Source organism: Sinocyclocheilus anshuiensis, unplaced genomic scaffold, assembly GCF_001515605.1.
Source record: "Sinocyclocheilus anshuiensis isolate Anshui unplaced genomic scaffold, SAMN03320099.WGS_v1.1 scaffold242, whole genome shotgun sequence".
Taxonomy (NCBI): Eukaryota; Metazoa; Chordata; class Actinopteri; order Cypriniformes; family Cyprinidae; genus Sinocyclocheilus; species Sinocyclocheilus anshuiensis.
In genome coordinates this window covers 953050-970781 of record NW_015546053.1, presented here as the reverse complement: position 1 = coordinate 970781, position 17732 = coordinate 953050, and the positions used below count along the sequence as shown (strand labels likewise).

Genomic DNA, 17732 nt, shown 5'->3' with positions numbered 1-17732 from the left:
CGCTCAGCTGACAGGACTGTCACTTGCCTAATCGGGTCAGTGTTGCATCATCACAAAAGTGTATCATTTGCACGTCTTTTTAAACCATTCGGTACTTGCGCTATCCAAACTACTTTCCTGGGCGCTCACGGTCACATCCAAAGCGCGCGCACATGAAGCCGTATCGCAAACAACTCAAGAAAAAGTTATTGTTTTCATTGTTTCTGACTCAAGTAACCTTGCATTTTAATAAATAATGTTACATAAAGGACACAAAATTCTGTTTTGCCCCATCAATGCGTCTCCGAGCAACACAGTGTTTTTTTTCTCAGCATTACACGGACCAGTAAATGGTTCAAACAGGCTATAAGTACAGTCGTTTGCTAAGTTAAATGAATTAGCATTTTAAACAAATCAGTTGATTTAAGGATTCAACTTACTCATTAAGACAGTCACTTGCTGCCACCTACTGGCGGTTGTAGTTTCATATTTTAAAAAGTAGCTCATTATTTCATTTTTGCAATCATTTAATATTTCTACATTAAAATTTTGTATTTAAACTTAACATAACTTGTGCAAAATCCATCTATGGATTTTGTTTATAGTGATTTCATTTGATTGTTAATAGTCAACATGTTTTTTTTATTCAGATTGAATTTATTAAATTTAAGAATCTGACATAAAAGGACACAGATATGACACTACATTTTCATAATACATCTCTTTGTTTTTTTCTGCTCAGTGTTATTTCAGGGTTTTGATCTCTCAACTGAGAGATCACATCCTGTTTATTGTATTATAGTGACTATTTAATATTACATCTAAACTTTGACTAGGCTAGACATGTTGCCTATTAATTGTATACAGTATATGAACCTGAAAGCATATTTGAATTTTTGTGTATTTTGTGTTACTCTATAATAATGTTCTAGTTGAGGGCATTTGTAATATAGGTATGGGGCCCAAACATAACCTCAAGCCCAGGGGCCCCCTGCCCCATAAATCCTGCCCTGGGTGTCACGTGTGTTTTTGAGTTTGTGTATCAGATGAAATTGTGCCACTCATGCACACAGAGACACGCAGAACATGCAGACTTATTAGTGACATGTACTGACTGGCTGTTGTCACGTTTATTTCTGCTGTATGATAGGCTGTTAGATTAATCCATTTCAAGTAAAAATGAGTTTATCATCAGAGCTTACAGAGCTTATCATCATTCTAGACATAAATTACAACAAAATAGTTTTTATCGCCTAGCCCTAAGATAGATTTTAACAAGATGACAACCGTTCCCCTTTAAACAATGGCACATGAAACTGTAGCACGATACAACGATATTTCTTCAAAAGCAGATCATGGAGACATTTTAATAGTCCACGATCAAAAATCGTCATATCGCACACCCCTGACTACCAAGTATAATCAATCTCACACACACAAACAAGCACAACGAAATCACTTCACACTATTAAGCGGCTGTGTTATGAACATGCAAAACTGTATCGCACGCGTGCTACAGTGGTAAATTTATTAATCGCACAGACCAGTTTTTTCGTAGCACGTGCGACATATGTCGCACTGTACAGCCCTGTATATATAAATATATATATAGCTAGACACATTTGTTGCTTATTTTATATACAGAAGCGACATTTTACACAGAAACCTCTTCACATACACACCACAGTCCCTTACAAATCAAGGTTGCAAAGTCACAAAAGGTTGCAAAGTCATTCTTATCAGAAAATAACAGCTTGCAGGAAGCCTGGTAATTAATTTAAAATGAAACAAGTAGCAAAATGTCATCCCCAGTACTATTGACTTCATGTGCCATGATTACGATGGAGAATCAAACTTGACAAAAAAAAATAAAAAGAGAATAGAATAGAATAGAATAGAACAGAAATAATTATAATAATAGTCCACAGAGAAGGTTTCATATATGCTTGTATCTAAACACATACGCATTGCACAAATATTGAATTCAGATGGATGAAGGTAATCTGCTACCTCTGTGACCAAGATTGTTTCTTTTGCTATATATTATGATACGTTTTTGATATTAAAGGCAAAATGTCACCCTTGCTGTTAAACTTAATTTCATGGCTGAGCAAATGTGTTTTTGAGCCGACGGGGGAAAGAAAAGTTTTGTAAAATGTGCCTGGACTGAGTTTATAATGGATTTAAGCCTTGGCTCTGTTTTTTGAAAGCATTCCAACAACTTTTCCCTCAGATCTTGGAGATCATCGATATTTGTAGGCAGAGCCTTTACATCTGTTCATATGCCGCACATATGGCATGTTTTTTCTACATTCACACGAGTGGCAAGCCTTACACTTTGAAATCTCTTTGAAAGACGCATTTTACAATTTCCAAAAGAAAAAAGAAAAAACAACAACAATTGCCAATAAGGTTCACATCAGTTCATTTCACATCTAGCTACTACAGCTCTCTCATCACTACCTGCATATCCCCTATATTCCATTGAGTTCATCTTCAGTGCTATTGCTAAACTTGTTTTTAACCTTTGGAGAGTCTTTTCACTTACTGCCAGTCTTTGCTCAAATTCAATTCAAGACACTGTTGCCGTCTTACACAGCTGCTGGTCTCCACATGAAGGGTTTTGCAGCCCCTCAATTCTTGCTCTTCAGTGCAAGATCTGTGAGAAAATCAAACAGCCCTACCACAGTCAAAGAAAGACCTTAGTTTCACCTCACCAAAAAGCCTTATAGCTGCACTTGAACTATTAATATCCTGATCTTGCTTTTAAGGCAAGCATCATAGTATTGCTCATATGCATGGACTGTATATCCCTGATCTTAAATATAACATTTTGATGCAAAACTCATCTTGTTCCATTTCTACTACAGACTTGAATGATACCTCAAATTATGTGGCTTGCAATGTCTAATTTGTAAATTAATCACTCTTCTGAGTCAGATCTGTTCAATTAATTGTTTTGAACCTAAAAAAAAAAACAGTTTATTTCAGAATTTTTTTGCAGATTAAAAACTGGTATGACCATTTTATTAGTGATGTCAAATGATTAATCGCATCCAAAATAAAAGCTTTTTGTTTACATAATATATGTTTGTGTACTGTTTATTATGTATACATAAATACACACACATACAGTATATATTTTAAAAAATATTTACATGTATTCACATGTATATATTTATATTCATATAATGTATATTATATATAAATATAATTAATATATAAACATAACATTTTTCTGAAATATATACATGCATGTGTGAGTATTTTTATATACATAAATATACACAGTACACACACATATATTATGTAAACAAAAACTTTTATTTTGGATGCGAATAATCGCGATTAATCGTTTGACAGCGCTACATTTTATCAACATGCATATGAATTTAATTTTCACATGTATTTAAAGACATACTAAATATTTTCATCTGAAATAAGTATATTGCTTTTAATTGTAACGTAAATTATGGTAATACAATAAAAATTATGGTAATATTATAAAATTTTGATAGTCCACTTTAGACATTCTACTAACTATAAGCAACTTTGCAACTGCATGTCAAGTTATTCTACTACTTAACCCTAACACTCTACTAATACTCTAAAGAGATACTCTAAATATGTGATTATATTACTGGATGCTCGAAACTGAACGGGAGAATGCACGTTTTAAACAGCTTATTGTACAGGTAAGTTATCTCGCCATTCTAATCTAATGCGCTGCTGCACTGTAACGCACACATATAGGCTACAGACTGTAAATCGTAAATCACACGCAGATCGCGAGCTCACAGAATCATTCAGTGCGGAAATGTATTGTCAACACTAGTAGACTTCGACTCGACTTTCATCAAATAAAGTCGACTTTAAAAAATCAGAAGTCGTTCAACATTTTCAAAATATATACTGTATGTGTGTGTATTTATATATACATAATAAATATACACAGTATACACACATATATTACGTAAACAAAAACTTTTATTTTGGATGCGAATAATCGCGATTAATCGTTTGACAGCGCTACATTTTATCAACATGCATATGAATTTAATTTTCACATGTATTTAAAGACATACTAAATATTTTCATCTGAAATAAGTATATTGCTTTTAATTGTAACGTAAATTATGGTAATACAATAAAAATTATGGTAATATTATAAAATTTTGATAGTCCACTTTAGACATTCTACTAACTATAAGCAACTTTGCAACTGCATGTCAAGTTATTCTACTACTTAACCCTAACACTCTACTAATACTCTAAAGAGATACTCTAAATATGTGATTATATTACTGGATGCTCGAAACTGAACGGGAGAATGCACGTTTTAAACAGCTTATTGTACAGGTAAGTTATCTCGCCATTCTAATCTAATGCGCTGCTGCACTGTAACGCACACATATAGGCTACAGACTGTAAATCGTAAATCACACGCAGATCGCGAGCTCACAGAATCATTCAGTGCGGAAATGTATTGTCAACACTAGTAGACTTCGACTCGACTTTCATCAAATAAAGTCGACTTTAAAAAATCAGAAGTCGTTCAACCCCTACAAATTACCATATTTAACGTGTAAAGTAGTGTAACTATTTCAGTTACTTTATTAATGTAACTGATTACATTTGATTGCTTTTCTACATTTTTAACGAATGCTTTCAACTGCTAATTATTTTCAAACATTTAAAGCAGGCAGGGTTAACCCTGCAGTAGTACTCAACACTAATTAGTCACACTTTCAAAATACTTCATCGCTTGAATTAATATTATAATAATTTAATTTTAAAGCACAGCCACCACTTAAACTCAGACTTGAACACCTCTTATTACTTTAAGATTGTTCTGAGGTTAAATACAGATTTAAAATCATAACAAGATATAGTTTAATAGCTATGATACTGTTTTGAAATCAAATATTTGCATAGCTATGACAGAAAACACTGGAATCTAACAGTGCCTTGAAAAAAATAGAAAATAAAGCATATAACCAAAATAGAAAATAAAACTGTTATCAAATAAGCATGTGTCCTATTCTGTGTCCTACACTTCTGTATCTGTATGTGTGTGAAAATATTCAGATGTAACCCCCTTTGTGATCATTAACATTTTCACAAGTAACTATAATTTAATTACACATTTATTTTCTCAATAACAGATTACAGTTACATTTATATTGTAATTAAATTACACAATTTCATTACATGTAACTAGTTACTCCCAACACTGGTTGTTGGTTAGCCATTGACTTTTTTTTTTCATACCATGGATGTCATGGCTACCGGCAACATTTTTTTTTTACCAACATTCTTTAAAATCTTCTTCTTCTTTTGTGTTCAACAGAAGACAGAAACTCATACAGGTTTGGAACAACTTGAGTATGAGTAAATCATGACTTTTTATTTTTGGGTGAACGCTCCCTTTAAGTGGCCTTTTATTTCCTTAATATTATATTATCTGCACAATATGTGGCTGCAAACAAAGACAAGTAAAACATTTAAGTATCAAATTACTTTTTAAATGTTTTATGTATTCACAGACCTTTGCTTCATGCAAGAGACTTTAAGATCTTAACAGTCTTCTTTATCTGCTCACAATATCAAACTCAGGCATACTAACAGCATTAGCTGCTAGAGTGATTGGACTAGCAGCAGTATGTCACACTAACATTCAATTCAGGTCTAACGGAGCAATGGTTTTTTAAGCAATGTGCACAATTCACCCTACCCGTGCAAACAGAGGAAAAATCAATAGTTGGGTAACCTGAGCACACTCTCTTAAAGCTTCAAAGATTACTTTTAGATGTAGAATTAGATTGAACCAGCAAATACACAACAGTCTCCCATACAATACAAATAAAAATTGAAAACTGCATCATAAACAGCCTCCCCTTCAGCTCTGCTGTGGTACCGAATCATTATTCTTCAAGTCTGATGGTTATTTCGGAATAAGCGATGATAAAGATGTGCTGTGATTCACTTGCTGTGAAGTCTATGCTAATGATACTGTCATTTCAAAATATGTCGGGCTGTTTTCCTGCATTTTATTTTTTTTCATGTTTAATTTACGTCATGAAGTAAAGACGGCAATGTGGTGTGCCCTTTAAAGACTGTAACAGGGTTGTGGTTGAAATTTAGATCATGCATCACAAAATAGAAACTGCACGTTGTTTACTGTTGTTTAAATGTAATATTCACTTTTAAACCAATGACAACATACGCCATATATCTCTGATGCTCTGATGATTTTAAATACTGCATAATGATGTTTTCGGATTTTGCACATAAATGTTGCCACTCAAACACCAGATATTACAAACATGGACACAGGCCAAGAAATTAATTTAAACCATAACCACATGATCCAAACCACAAAAGGGGCTGTACCATAAAGGAAATACACAGGTACTTTTATTATAATATTTTCCAAGTTCAGAATGTTTGACATGAAAAGTCCAAAACGGATCAAGTGAGCAATGAATCACATGGTTTTGTTGTGTTCCTACTCGCTCCTTTGTGAAAAATAAGTATACCTTGGCATACTTTTAAAAGCATATTACAGAAATAAAACACTTTAAAAGATTCACTTAAGTGCAAACGTAATATAATGTTTTCAGGCACTTCATTATTTGCATGTTAAAATATATTATTTAATTGCAATTATAAATTAAGACTTCAGATGCAAACACCTCTAAATACTTTTTTTTTTTCTTTTAAATTAGCAATTTTTATCAGGCTCCTGTGTTTAGTTATTAGTCAGTTACTGAATGCCTTATTTTAAAAAATGTCCAATGTTATTTTCATAGGAGCCTGATAAAAATGCTCATGTAAAAGAAAAATATTAGACGGACTTAGAGGTTTTTGAATCTGAAGTCTTCAAATATACAAATGTATTCAATTATATTAATCCTTTATGTAATTTCAAATAACATACTTCAATTAAAATTAGAATTAAAGTTCATGTGATTTAGTATGCAATCAGTCAACACATCAAAATAACTGCATTACATTAAAGAACAACAAAAGATTATTTAAACAATGATTTAAAATGTACTTTAAAATCATGAATTTTACATTATTTCAAAGTGCACTTTTTAAAAGTGTACTTAAGCACGTTAAAACATATTAATGCAAGTGTACTCTCTTTAAGTACATTTAAGTGGCCTTTTTATTCATGTTTTGAAAATATACTTTTAAGATTTGAAGTTCACTACAAGTGCACATTTAATACAATTAAGTTTTTTTTCACAGCTGCTGAAAGCATAAAAAAAAAGTTATCATTTGGTGTTCCTTTAAAAGAACAGTTGTTGTTGTTTTCACAGCATGTTTTTTATCAGATTGCATATTTGGGGCTCAATAAAGCAAAAGGCCATTAGAGGGTGTGCATTACACTGATTTTTTCAATGTTAGGGATGGTCTAACAACTGTATTAGTGATAGTATTATTAAAAATCTGGGTAGGATGTTTTCAATGTTTGTCCAGAAAGGAAGTCAGGGATAATGTGGGACTCTTCAGTCAGCGGTTACTGTACAGTATTGATGAACACATCTACTTTAATGGAGTTTTCCTTTCTGTTTCCTTTCCCTTAGCTTACGTAATGTGTTTACACTGCTTTATTTTGTTTTGCTATTGTGATTGCAGGTTTAATGAGCACCCCTGAGAGCTGTTGAGACAGGCTAGTGGTCTGGAAAGAAGAGTGGTGGGCTGCACGTCCTGTCAGCCCCTCTGAATGGCATAATCGCCCCCTAACCAACTCCCATCCTGAGGCCACTGCATACTCAGGCTGCAGGAAAATTATGTAAGTGCAGAACAAAACTAACTGTTATAAATTTATGTTATAAATTCTAAGTCAGTGCAGAGACATATGACCCTAAAAATGCCTTGGGTCACGCAATGAGGAGATTGTTGATTACTCAAAAAAAAACAGACTAGTCTGCATCTTTTTTTTTTTACCGAGTAAAGCACTTCACATATTTAAAATCTTATTGTGGGGTGAGAGAATGGTGCACTTCAGAATCAAAGGGTTCATTTTGCAAAATAGATGCCATTTCAGTTTGTCATTTACAATACACGTGTGAAAAATAATTAAAGCCAGCTTTACTATATGTAAATATAGACTAATAATTAGGGCTGTCAAAAGAATAATCACAATTAATCGCATTCAAAATAAAAGCTTGGTAACACTTTCTATGAAGCCCATATTTGTAATACATTATAAGGGTATTCTTAAGGCATTATAATGAATGCATAAAAAACCTTATAATATGTTATATAATCTAATACATAATCATGACAACAGTTATAATACATTATAATGCTTACGCATTTGTGGTTATAACGTTTAAGATTATGATTATTTATAACACAATGAACACCATATTAAATCTACTTTTACATTTATAATGGACTATATATCTTGACATTGTTTATTTAAGATCTGCACAGTATCTTACTACATCTTGTAAGTTGTGGTGTGTTATTTGAGTGTTCCCCTGTGAGGCTATTGGCTAATATTAATTTTGATGTGAGCTAGTTAATCATTTAAACTGAAAAAGAATGCAATGTTTATATGTTAGGTTACATTTTATTTTGATGGTCCCCTTAGTCTATTGACTATAATCAACTTTGCAACTACATGTCAACTAACTCTCATTAGAGTATTGGTAGGCTTAGGTGGGGTAAGCGATTTCTGGTAGCCAATGTTGACATTTGAAATCACCAAAAAAAACACGCCCCTACCCCAAAAGGGATTTTGCCCCGCACATACGTACGCAACCCAGGCAACGATTAGTTCTGTGAAACAAAGCAAAACCAATGTTACACCATGTCTACACCGGACGCGAGTGGCGCGGCGCGACAAAATACTTTGGAACTCATTATAATCAGTGATGCTGTCTACACCATAGATATATATACATATCTATGGTCTACACTGGATGCGGCGCGGCACGACACGACAAAAAACTGCTGCTGCGTTCTATTTATGACGTATTGACACAAATTTCAAATGATTTTCAACAGTCGCTTTGTCGCGTCCAGTGTACTAGACAGACTTTAGCTGTTGCGGCGCAGACACGGTGTTAGGTGTTTTCCTCTATTGTTTTTTATCCGCCATCTATCTTTCTGTCGCTCGGCTCGGCTAATGTCCATCCTGTGCACTGAACGCTCTCTCCTCCACATCATGAGTAGACATGCCCCTTACTGCTGATTGGCTACAAGTTTGTTTTGCTACTGGCCCGAATCAGTTGTCTAAAGCGTTTTTGAAAAATCGCTTACCCCACCTTTAAGGTTAGGGTAGGTAGAATGTTGACGTACTTGCAACGTTACTTCTAGTGAGTTTGTCTGTTAGGGAACCATCAAAATAAAGTGATAGCATATATTTAGCAGACACACTACTAATACTCCAATGACTGATAGTTGACATGTTGCAGAGTTACTTATCAACAGCTGTCTAAAAGGTACCATCAAAATAATCAAACTGATATTACAGTAAAAATAGTTCAAAGCAAATGTGTCATATTACACATTCATCTGATCTGATATCTTATCTTATATGGCTGTTTGAGAAAAAAAAAGTATTATTATTATTACTATACTTATAAGTGGTCTTTGATTGCTTTAAGTAAAGTAGCATAATAAAGATGGCAAGATGTGAGACTTATAATACATTATAACTATGAGAAATATAATCCATTGTAACTTAAGTTGATGCATCGTTCACTGTGTGTTATAAATCATCATACTCTTAAAAGCTATAACCACAAATAAGTAAATATGAATATTCATAATAACATTTTTAATGTATTATAATAAGATGATATAACATATTATAACGTTTTTTTTATATATAATGCATTATGCATTCCTTATAATGCCTTAAGAATACCCTTATAATGTATTATAATATGGACTTCATAGAAAGTGTTACCAAAAGTTTTTGTTTACATAATATATGTGTGTGTGTACTGTGTATATTTATTGTTTAGATATAAATACACACATACAGTATACATTTTGAAAATATTTACATGTATATATTTATATTCATATAGTTTATATTATATATAAATATATTTAATATATAAACATAACATTTTTCTTATATATATACATGCACATGTGTCTATTTATATATATACATAATAAAGCAAAAACTTATTTTGGATGCGATTAATCGCGATTAATCGTTTGAGAGCACTACTAATACAAATTAATAAATACATTTTTTAAAACATTCAACAATTTAGTATTTTTAATTTTTTTGTCATTGTTCTGCATTAATTTTTGTATTTATTTATTCTACATATATGATGCTAACAAACAAACAGACGGTCAAATTAAATAACTAACTAAATAAATCAGGCGACTGTCATGTGCCTGTTATGACAATGCTTTTATGACATGTTATGACAATTTTAACATTTTTATAACAATTTGAACTTATTAATTGATTAGTTCATTGCTTTAGAGGGGACAATATGATGGTAACAGATGATGGTTAACACACCTTGAGATGTTGAGATGCACTTTTTGGAAATTTCCAGGATGTGCGTCATCTCGGTTACCATCATATTTTGTCCCCTTTTACTCCATTAATGACTAATTATTAAAACCATCATAATTACCTCATCATTTCAAGAAAAAAAAAACTCTTCAAAGACAAGTGAAAGTCCCATATTTTTCTGCATGCTATATGACTGTCAGTTTATAAATTAAATAAATTCTAAGACGCACCTCATAGTTTAACAATATCACAATATTAAATCAAATTAATTGTCAGCCGTTACTTTTTCTAAGGTATAATTATCTCCCAAAATGTATTAATTTTGCTTGATTTCTCGCAATGCAATTTACTAACTTCAAAACATATTATTAGTCTGATTAAAATGTTACAAACATGTACTTTCAAAACTCCCTATTATACTAGACGTGGCAGCCGGATGCTCTATATACGCATCCCAGTGTTGTAAACATTTTAAAATATTAGGATCAAGTGTCTGACAACCGCATTAGTAGTGTTACTATCTATAGCACAGGAAACAAACAAGCGTGTCCACCCTCTGATTTTATCTTATTTACACATACACACTGGTTCACCATTATTCTTGTAATTCTTGTAACAAAACCAGCACAAAAAAATTAAAGAACCTCACCTGCGAATCAACACAACGAATTATGAATTGTTCTCCACCAGCTCCAACCAGAGAAGGGTGTCCACCCAATCCCAGCAGTGTAACTTTACAACCTCAGTCCCAGAACCGCCTCAAGTCCAGCTCCAGGCCCGCGTGACCTCTGAGAAAAGTGGCACAGCTGAGTTCCTCAGACGTGAAGAGGGTGTCATGCACATTAATAATGCTTCCTGGCAGGAGAAGATCAAAAGTGACCCTGTGAGAGCAGGTTCAGCCGATGCACTTCGCGCAGAGTGGATGGAGAGGAGATGAATTGAGAGAGAGAAAGGGGAGGAGAGATATTCACATGCTCTCGCACATGTATGTCTACAGGAAGATGTTAGGCTAGGGCTAGGTTGTTTTTTTGTTTTATTCCTTAGAGCTGCATGTGATAGCGTTAGAGGGAACCGCAATGAGTAAAAGCTTTTTCCAGACACGCGGTGAACGACAGATGACAAACTTCCAGTGATGGTTCAGTCTGCCTCAGAGGCAGTCTGACACAATGCCACAACGTCCTGTTTAGCATAGACACTACAGACTTGTTAACATGTTCTCTGTGCTTGCCATAATGGCTGTAAATAAATAAAACTATAATTTGCATTATGAGCACTCAGTCATGTTTTTCCGCTTTAAGACACCACTGTTAGTAAAACCTGATTGAATAGATAAATCAAAACTGAATCAAAGCCTTATCAACATTTTTTGTTCCTCAAATGCCAAACCACCTACTGTTTCTCTGTCTGAAATGTTCTGGTAAAGGCTGAGACTTCTGAGAAATTTGGTTAAACCTATATAAACTTAATATTCTCTTAACTGATTATTTAATGGTTACGTTCCATGAGGAAATGTGGAGCAGTTCACCTATGTCTGATAAAAAGGTACAACTCAAGGTTGTAAGGTGTTTTGACCTTTCAAAAAAGGTGTTTTGACCTTTCAGTGAATTTCATAAATTATTGACTATAATAATACAGGTAAGGAATGAGACTTGTATCTAAAACGTATTGTTAAATAATTCATGTTTATGCTGTACACATTGATTTGTGGTTGCCTGCTGCTTGGGGTTCATTACTGTTTTATATTTTTAATATAAAAAATGTTATTTGTTTCATATTCTTCCCGTTTCTGCTGGTTTGCCATTTCTTTTATCTTACTAACTGACTGATTTCTAGAGTACAGAGCAGTTTCTGGACTAATACATGTGGGCTTTCCCTAAAACTGTCAGGGCAAATATGATACTTTCCATTTCCTAATGTTTTTTAACTTCATAGAAACAACGAGTTTTTAGATCTGAAACAACGTAATGTTCCATTCACAGTTTCAATCAGGAAAGATTTGTTTGAGTTTAAACTTAAAGCAGTTATTGGTTCAATTAATGTGGAACTCTATCAGCGGTTTCTGTGGCATTTTGGCGATTATCACATAGTTGTATCCCTCAGTTTATAAAAAACAAACAAAAAATGTGTTCACAGTAATTCACTTGCAATAGAACTAGATCTAAAATATGGTCATGCAGGATAAGCCATTGATAATAAATAGCCTATATGCATGCAAATAAGCAAGTTAATAAGAGTTTGTCCCTAAACTAACACTTTAGAACAGGGAAAAAATTCTCACTATTAACTAGTTTTTAGTTAGTTATTACTAACTAGTCATTAGCATGAATATTATTAACATAATGGCTGGTTTATTAGTACTTATAAAGCACATATTTTGCATGACCATATTCTATATCCCTAATCCTACCCAATACCTAAACTAAACAACTAATAATATTGAGTTTATTGAGGCAAAAGTCGTAGTTAATGATTTGTTAATAGCTCATCTCATTGCTAGTTTTACTTGATCTTAGTGCTGTGTTCGACACTATAGATCATGACATACTCATAGATCGATTACAAAACTATACAGGTATTCAAGGGCAGGAAGAGATGATGCCAACCCCTCAGAGGACCTCAGATGATGCCAACCCTGAAACAACATACAGAACTACCACATTTTGCTATAAGTTTGATTGCATCATATAATAATTGCTGTTAATAGTGTTCATCGTCTGTTTGATTACGTCTTTAATTGATTTTTCCGTACACTTCTGCCATATGTACATTAACTGACAGTCACCACTGATAAGCTACCACTAAATATTGTAGAAACTTAATTTTCTGTAAAGTTGCTTTGCAACGATTTGTATCGTGAAAAGCGCTATACAAATAAACTTGAATTGAATTAATAGCAAGAACTGGACCTTAAATTAAAGTGTGACAAAAATATCATTATTGTGAGGTATTATTATAATTTATTTTCTATTTTAATAAAGTTTAAAATGTCTTTCATTCCTTTGATGGCAAATCTGAATTCTCAGCATAATTACTCCAGCCTTCAGTGTCACATGATCCTTCAGAAATCAGTCTAATATGCTGATATGGCTGATTTGCTGAATATTTTTATGACAACAGAGGTACTTCGAGGAATAGAAGGTTCAGTAGAACAGAATTGATTTGAAATAGATTTGTTATATAAATTTGAAATAAAACACTGTATCTTGCATTGTTGACATAAGTTAATATTTAAAATTCCAATATATTATTTAGTCTTATTATCATTTAAAATGAAAAAATATAAGTCTCTATATAATTTATATAATTATTCCCTTTGAATGGTAATCTGCTATTTATAAATTTACCATTAATGACACATAAAAAAAAAAAAAAAAGCATTATCCATATTCTGATAAAATCAGATGAGAGCGGTGGCAAGTTTTCCCTCTGGTTTTTAAGCTAAAGTGGGACATATAGTGCCTTTTGATGGTTTTCAATTATTCCATTTAAATTGTGCTATAAAAACTAAATTAGCAAATGTTTCCTTTGATTTCCCTTAATAAGACATTTAATAACGCATCATCATCCTCTAATATGTTATTTATCACGCCATCTTTCCCAACGTCTGTCGTAGTTTCATCATTAAAAGGATGATGTATAGCTCAAATACAGTTAAATGATTACACTGGTATAAGAATGAATGTATTAAACCCTCTACAATGCCTTTTCTCCATAGACTTCAACTGTACAATAAGCGCATTACTCAAACTCAACACTTTTGCTTATTTTTACAAACTGAGGAACAAGCTGAAATGATTTTCTGTGCCCACAGATGCTGTCAGTAAAGCTTAAGCCGTATTGTACCTGGAACAAGTTCTCCATGTATTTTGATGTTTTTCATTTTGTCATTCTCTCTACTAGATTCTTTTGAGAATCAATCGGGAAAAGAGGATAAAAAAAAATCAACTTGACTCAAACATCATGACTCAAGAAGATTCATTTCAGCAGATTTATGCATCACTGTGTTTATTATACCTGCTGGCAATGCTCCGACATTACCTTCCACAAACTACATCAGAATTTCTAAGGTTACATGTGTACAAAATAGTCCTTCATAGCAATAAGTTTCAAGCAAACCTAATTCTCAGTGACATGCAGCCTAATGCTCAGGTCTAGGGTCAGTTAGGAATAAGAATACACATCCAATACAAGCAAAGATCAGCCGGTTGCTAACAGCGGCTGATCTGAGAACAGTCTAGGTAGTCTTTGTGCACTTATTTTGTATGCTGATAAGGCCGAGGGGCAGCCTGCTTATCAGTCCTCATAAGATAACATCCATGTCATCTTCCCCATGGAGGGCAAACCGATGACGATACTGGAAAACACCAGACTCTTGGACTTCTTCCAGGTTATTTTGTGAAACGGTTCTCAGTAATAAGTAAAAAGTGGATCTGAAACTAAAGGTGGAGTCACCACAGAGCACAAAAAAGAAAAAAAGTCCAGCTTAATAGATACTTTTTTTTTCTTTGCATTTGTATCATGACTCATACATTCCTGGTGACCTGGAGAATATCAGCTTGACGTCAATCTGTTGTGAACAACAAACTAAGAATGGGTCATGATGGTCGATTAGTCAATTAGCGAGATTGACTAACTTGTTAACGATTTTTCTTTAATTTGCATGTTAATCGCATGCTGCGCTTTAGCAGTTTAGGTCACATTGGCAAAATTTGGGTGAAATTTTGTGGGCAAAAAAGGTCTATTGTCCATGTATGAAGCACCGTTCACACAGAAGACATTTTCAACTTTCTGTTGATCAATGCGGCAAATTCACATGAACATGAATGCAATCTGCTTGAGGAACGACTTCACACGAAACTCTCGATTGCATATTGAAATGACTGGATTTTGGCCACACAATTTCAAGGAGCACCGGTAAATGTGACCATACCTTTAGACAGTTTTGACCACTAAAACTCTTAAAACATAGTTTATTCATCGCCTTCAAAGCACCACTGTCAGGAAAGACACATTCAGAAGAACATCTCTGGCCATTGTGTCACATCTTGCACTGTTTTTTGAATGTTCTGCAAGTTTTTAAGATGCTGCAAATATTCAACATTTTAAAACCATGTCTCGAGATCTTTTGGAAGATTCTCTTCTATTTTGTCCCCTAAAGGTACGGTCACATTAGCAAAATTTCGCAGGGAAAAAGTCCATTGTCTATTGTCAATAGTTAAGCAACTCATGAAGCTCCATTCACACAGAATTCACTTTCAAACCAAGCAGCTTTTTGTTGGTAAATGTGGTGAATGCGTGTGGCCAACTTGAACCATTTGCGAAATCTACATGAGGAAATCTTTCGTCCTGACATGAAATTAACGAAAGCATGTATTTCCATTGAACTGACTGGGTTTCGCCTGCGAAAATATGCAGAATACTTGTAAATGTGACTGTACCTTAAGAAAGATGTCTAGTTGGGGGAGACAAACCCAAAACCAGCCCATTTCGAAAAAATTTGTTTCGCACATGCCTACAATTAACAGATTGACTTTGTGTCTACATGCTGGAGTCCAAAACAGTTCTTTCCCAACCTTAATATCTGCATCCCAGAAACAAATCTGCAGCAGTCCTAGCTGAAGGAGGTCAGAGTTCAGACGGCCTGCCAAAGAGACCTGAAGCTATGCTTTCTTACAGAGGACTACCTCCATCCTACGCTCTTGGTGCACTAAAAATCGCTAGAGTTCGGGCAGGCACTCTTCATTCCTCTTGCCTCCGCCTCGGTTTCTTCTTCAAAGGATGCTAACACGCTCTGTCAGCCCCTGCATGTCTGCGTCCTCTGCACCCTCCAGCTCGTCGTCGTCGGACGCAGGTGGCGGGGGCACCAGGTGAGCAGGGTAGGGCAGCGTGTGGTCACGGGCGTACTGCTGCCAGCGGCTGTCATCGCTCTCGTGGGTTATGTAACGCTCCCCGAGCTTTGACTCCAGCTTTCGGAGGTCCAACCAGGCCTGGTAATCCTGAAAGAGCAGACAGGGGTAGTGGGGGTGGGGGGAGAGAGAGCAAATAAGGAGATGATAAAGACAGAAGGACGCCACAGCTAATGATGATTCATTTTGTTTGCGGTGTCTAAAAGCGCTTTACTTTACTTAATGTAATTTCCTTGTCAAACATAAAACTCTTTTACTGCAAATCCATACTTGGATTTTTGTCATCTCAGGGGTTGTTTTTCACATTTGTCCTTTTTCCTTCTTTCATGTGGACCTTAGAATGTAATTACAGCACTATTTCCAATTTTTTTTCATGTGAATATAATAGCCTTATCCTTGTCTAGATTATCCTTCTTGCTTCCGTCTCATTTAACTAAAAAAATTATCTTCTTAATAGTAAGAGTAGTTTCAATTAATATAATATAATGCACACTCACAATCACACACACACACACATTTATGTAGACTAGTCAACATTTGAAGTGGATCAAAACCTTTCATCAAAACAACTTTAAAGGCGATGTTCTCAATATTGTGATTTTTTTGCACCCTCAGATTCCAGATTTTCAAATTGTTGTATCTCGGCCAAATGTTGTCCTATCCTAACAAACCTATAAATTTCACAATTGACCCTTATGACTGGTTTTGTGGTCCAGGGTCTCTGTCTGCTATATATATATATATATATATGCCATATGTGGCACCCTAATCATGGAAAGAGCCATTAATAGCATGAGCCTGATATTGGCATTACCTGTAGATAGGTATGGCTGAGACTCTTGTCTACACTGTAGCGTTTTCTCATCTTCACTTGGAGCAGGTTATTGATGAGGTCGATAGCTATGGAGAAACGAAGAGATCACACAAAATCTGCATTGATTGAAGCTAAATGATTTACAGCAGCAGACAGAAAATCAAAGGCAGATGGAGCGACTCAATGATCAGCCTGCTTTTAATGCATCGAATTTCTTTTTGTTATTATGAAGTACATTTCCAGGAAGAGCCACACAAAGTGTTCTCTATTCAGCTCTTTTAACTTTTCATATACTCATATTCTCAATTTGATCTGACATTTTATTGTACATCAGGAACTTGTATTTAATTCGGTGTAATTTTACTGTGTTACCTTCAGGAGAGATCTGTTTCCATGGGTTGGGTGGGTACATGAAGGCGGCATTGTGGATCTGATCATTGATGTCTTCGTCCTCGTTGAAGGGGAAAGTTCCACTCAGACTGACATACATAATCACACCTACAGACCACATGTCCAGAGAGCG

The 17732-nt window shown here is 34.4% G+C and overlaps 2 protein-coding genes across 2 annotated transcripts in view; both read right to left on the bottom strand.

The window, feature by feature from the left end:
* LOC107699229 (G-protein coupled receptor 4-like) overlaps positions 1-11578 on the bottom strand; it is a 17120-nt gene extending 5542 nt beyond the window's left edge. The window contains exon 1 of the mRNA XM_016500429.1: positions 11139-11578. The gene's annotated coding sequence lies outside the window, so the exon portion shown is untranslated. The remainder of the gene's footprint in view (positions 1-11138) is intronic.
* A 2909-nt stretch (positions 11579-14487) lies between these two features.
* LOC107699228 (serine/threonine-protein kinase D2-like) overlaps positions 14488-17732 on the bottom strand; it is a 41799-nt gene continuing 38554 nt past the window's right edge. Inside the window, exons 16-18 of the mRNA XM_016500428.1 lie at positions 17582-17732; positions 17210-17295; positions 14488-16485 (exon numbers count right to left, since the gene is read on the bottom strand). The exon at positions 17582-17732 is cut by the window's right edge and continues 111 nt beyond it. Of these exons, the coding sequence (XP_016355914.1) occupies positions 16261-16485; positions 17210-17295; positions 17582-17732 (462 nt within the window). The 3' untranslated portion in view covers positions 14488-16260. The remainder of the gene's footprint in view (positions 16486-17209; positions 17296-17581) is intronic.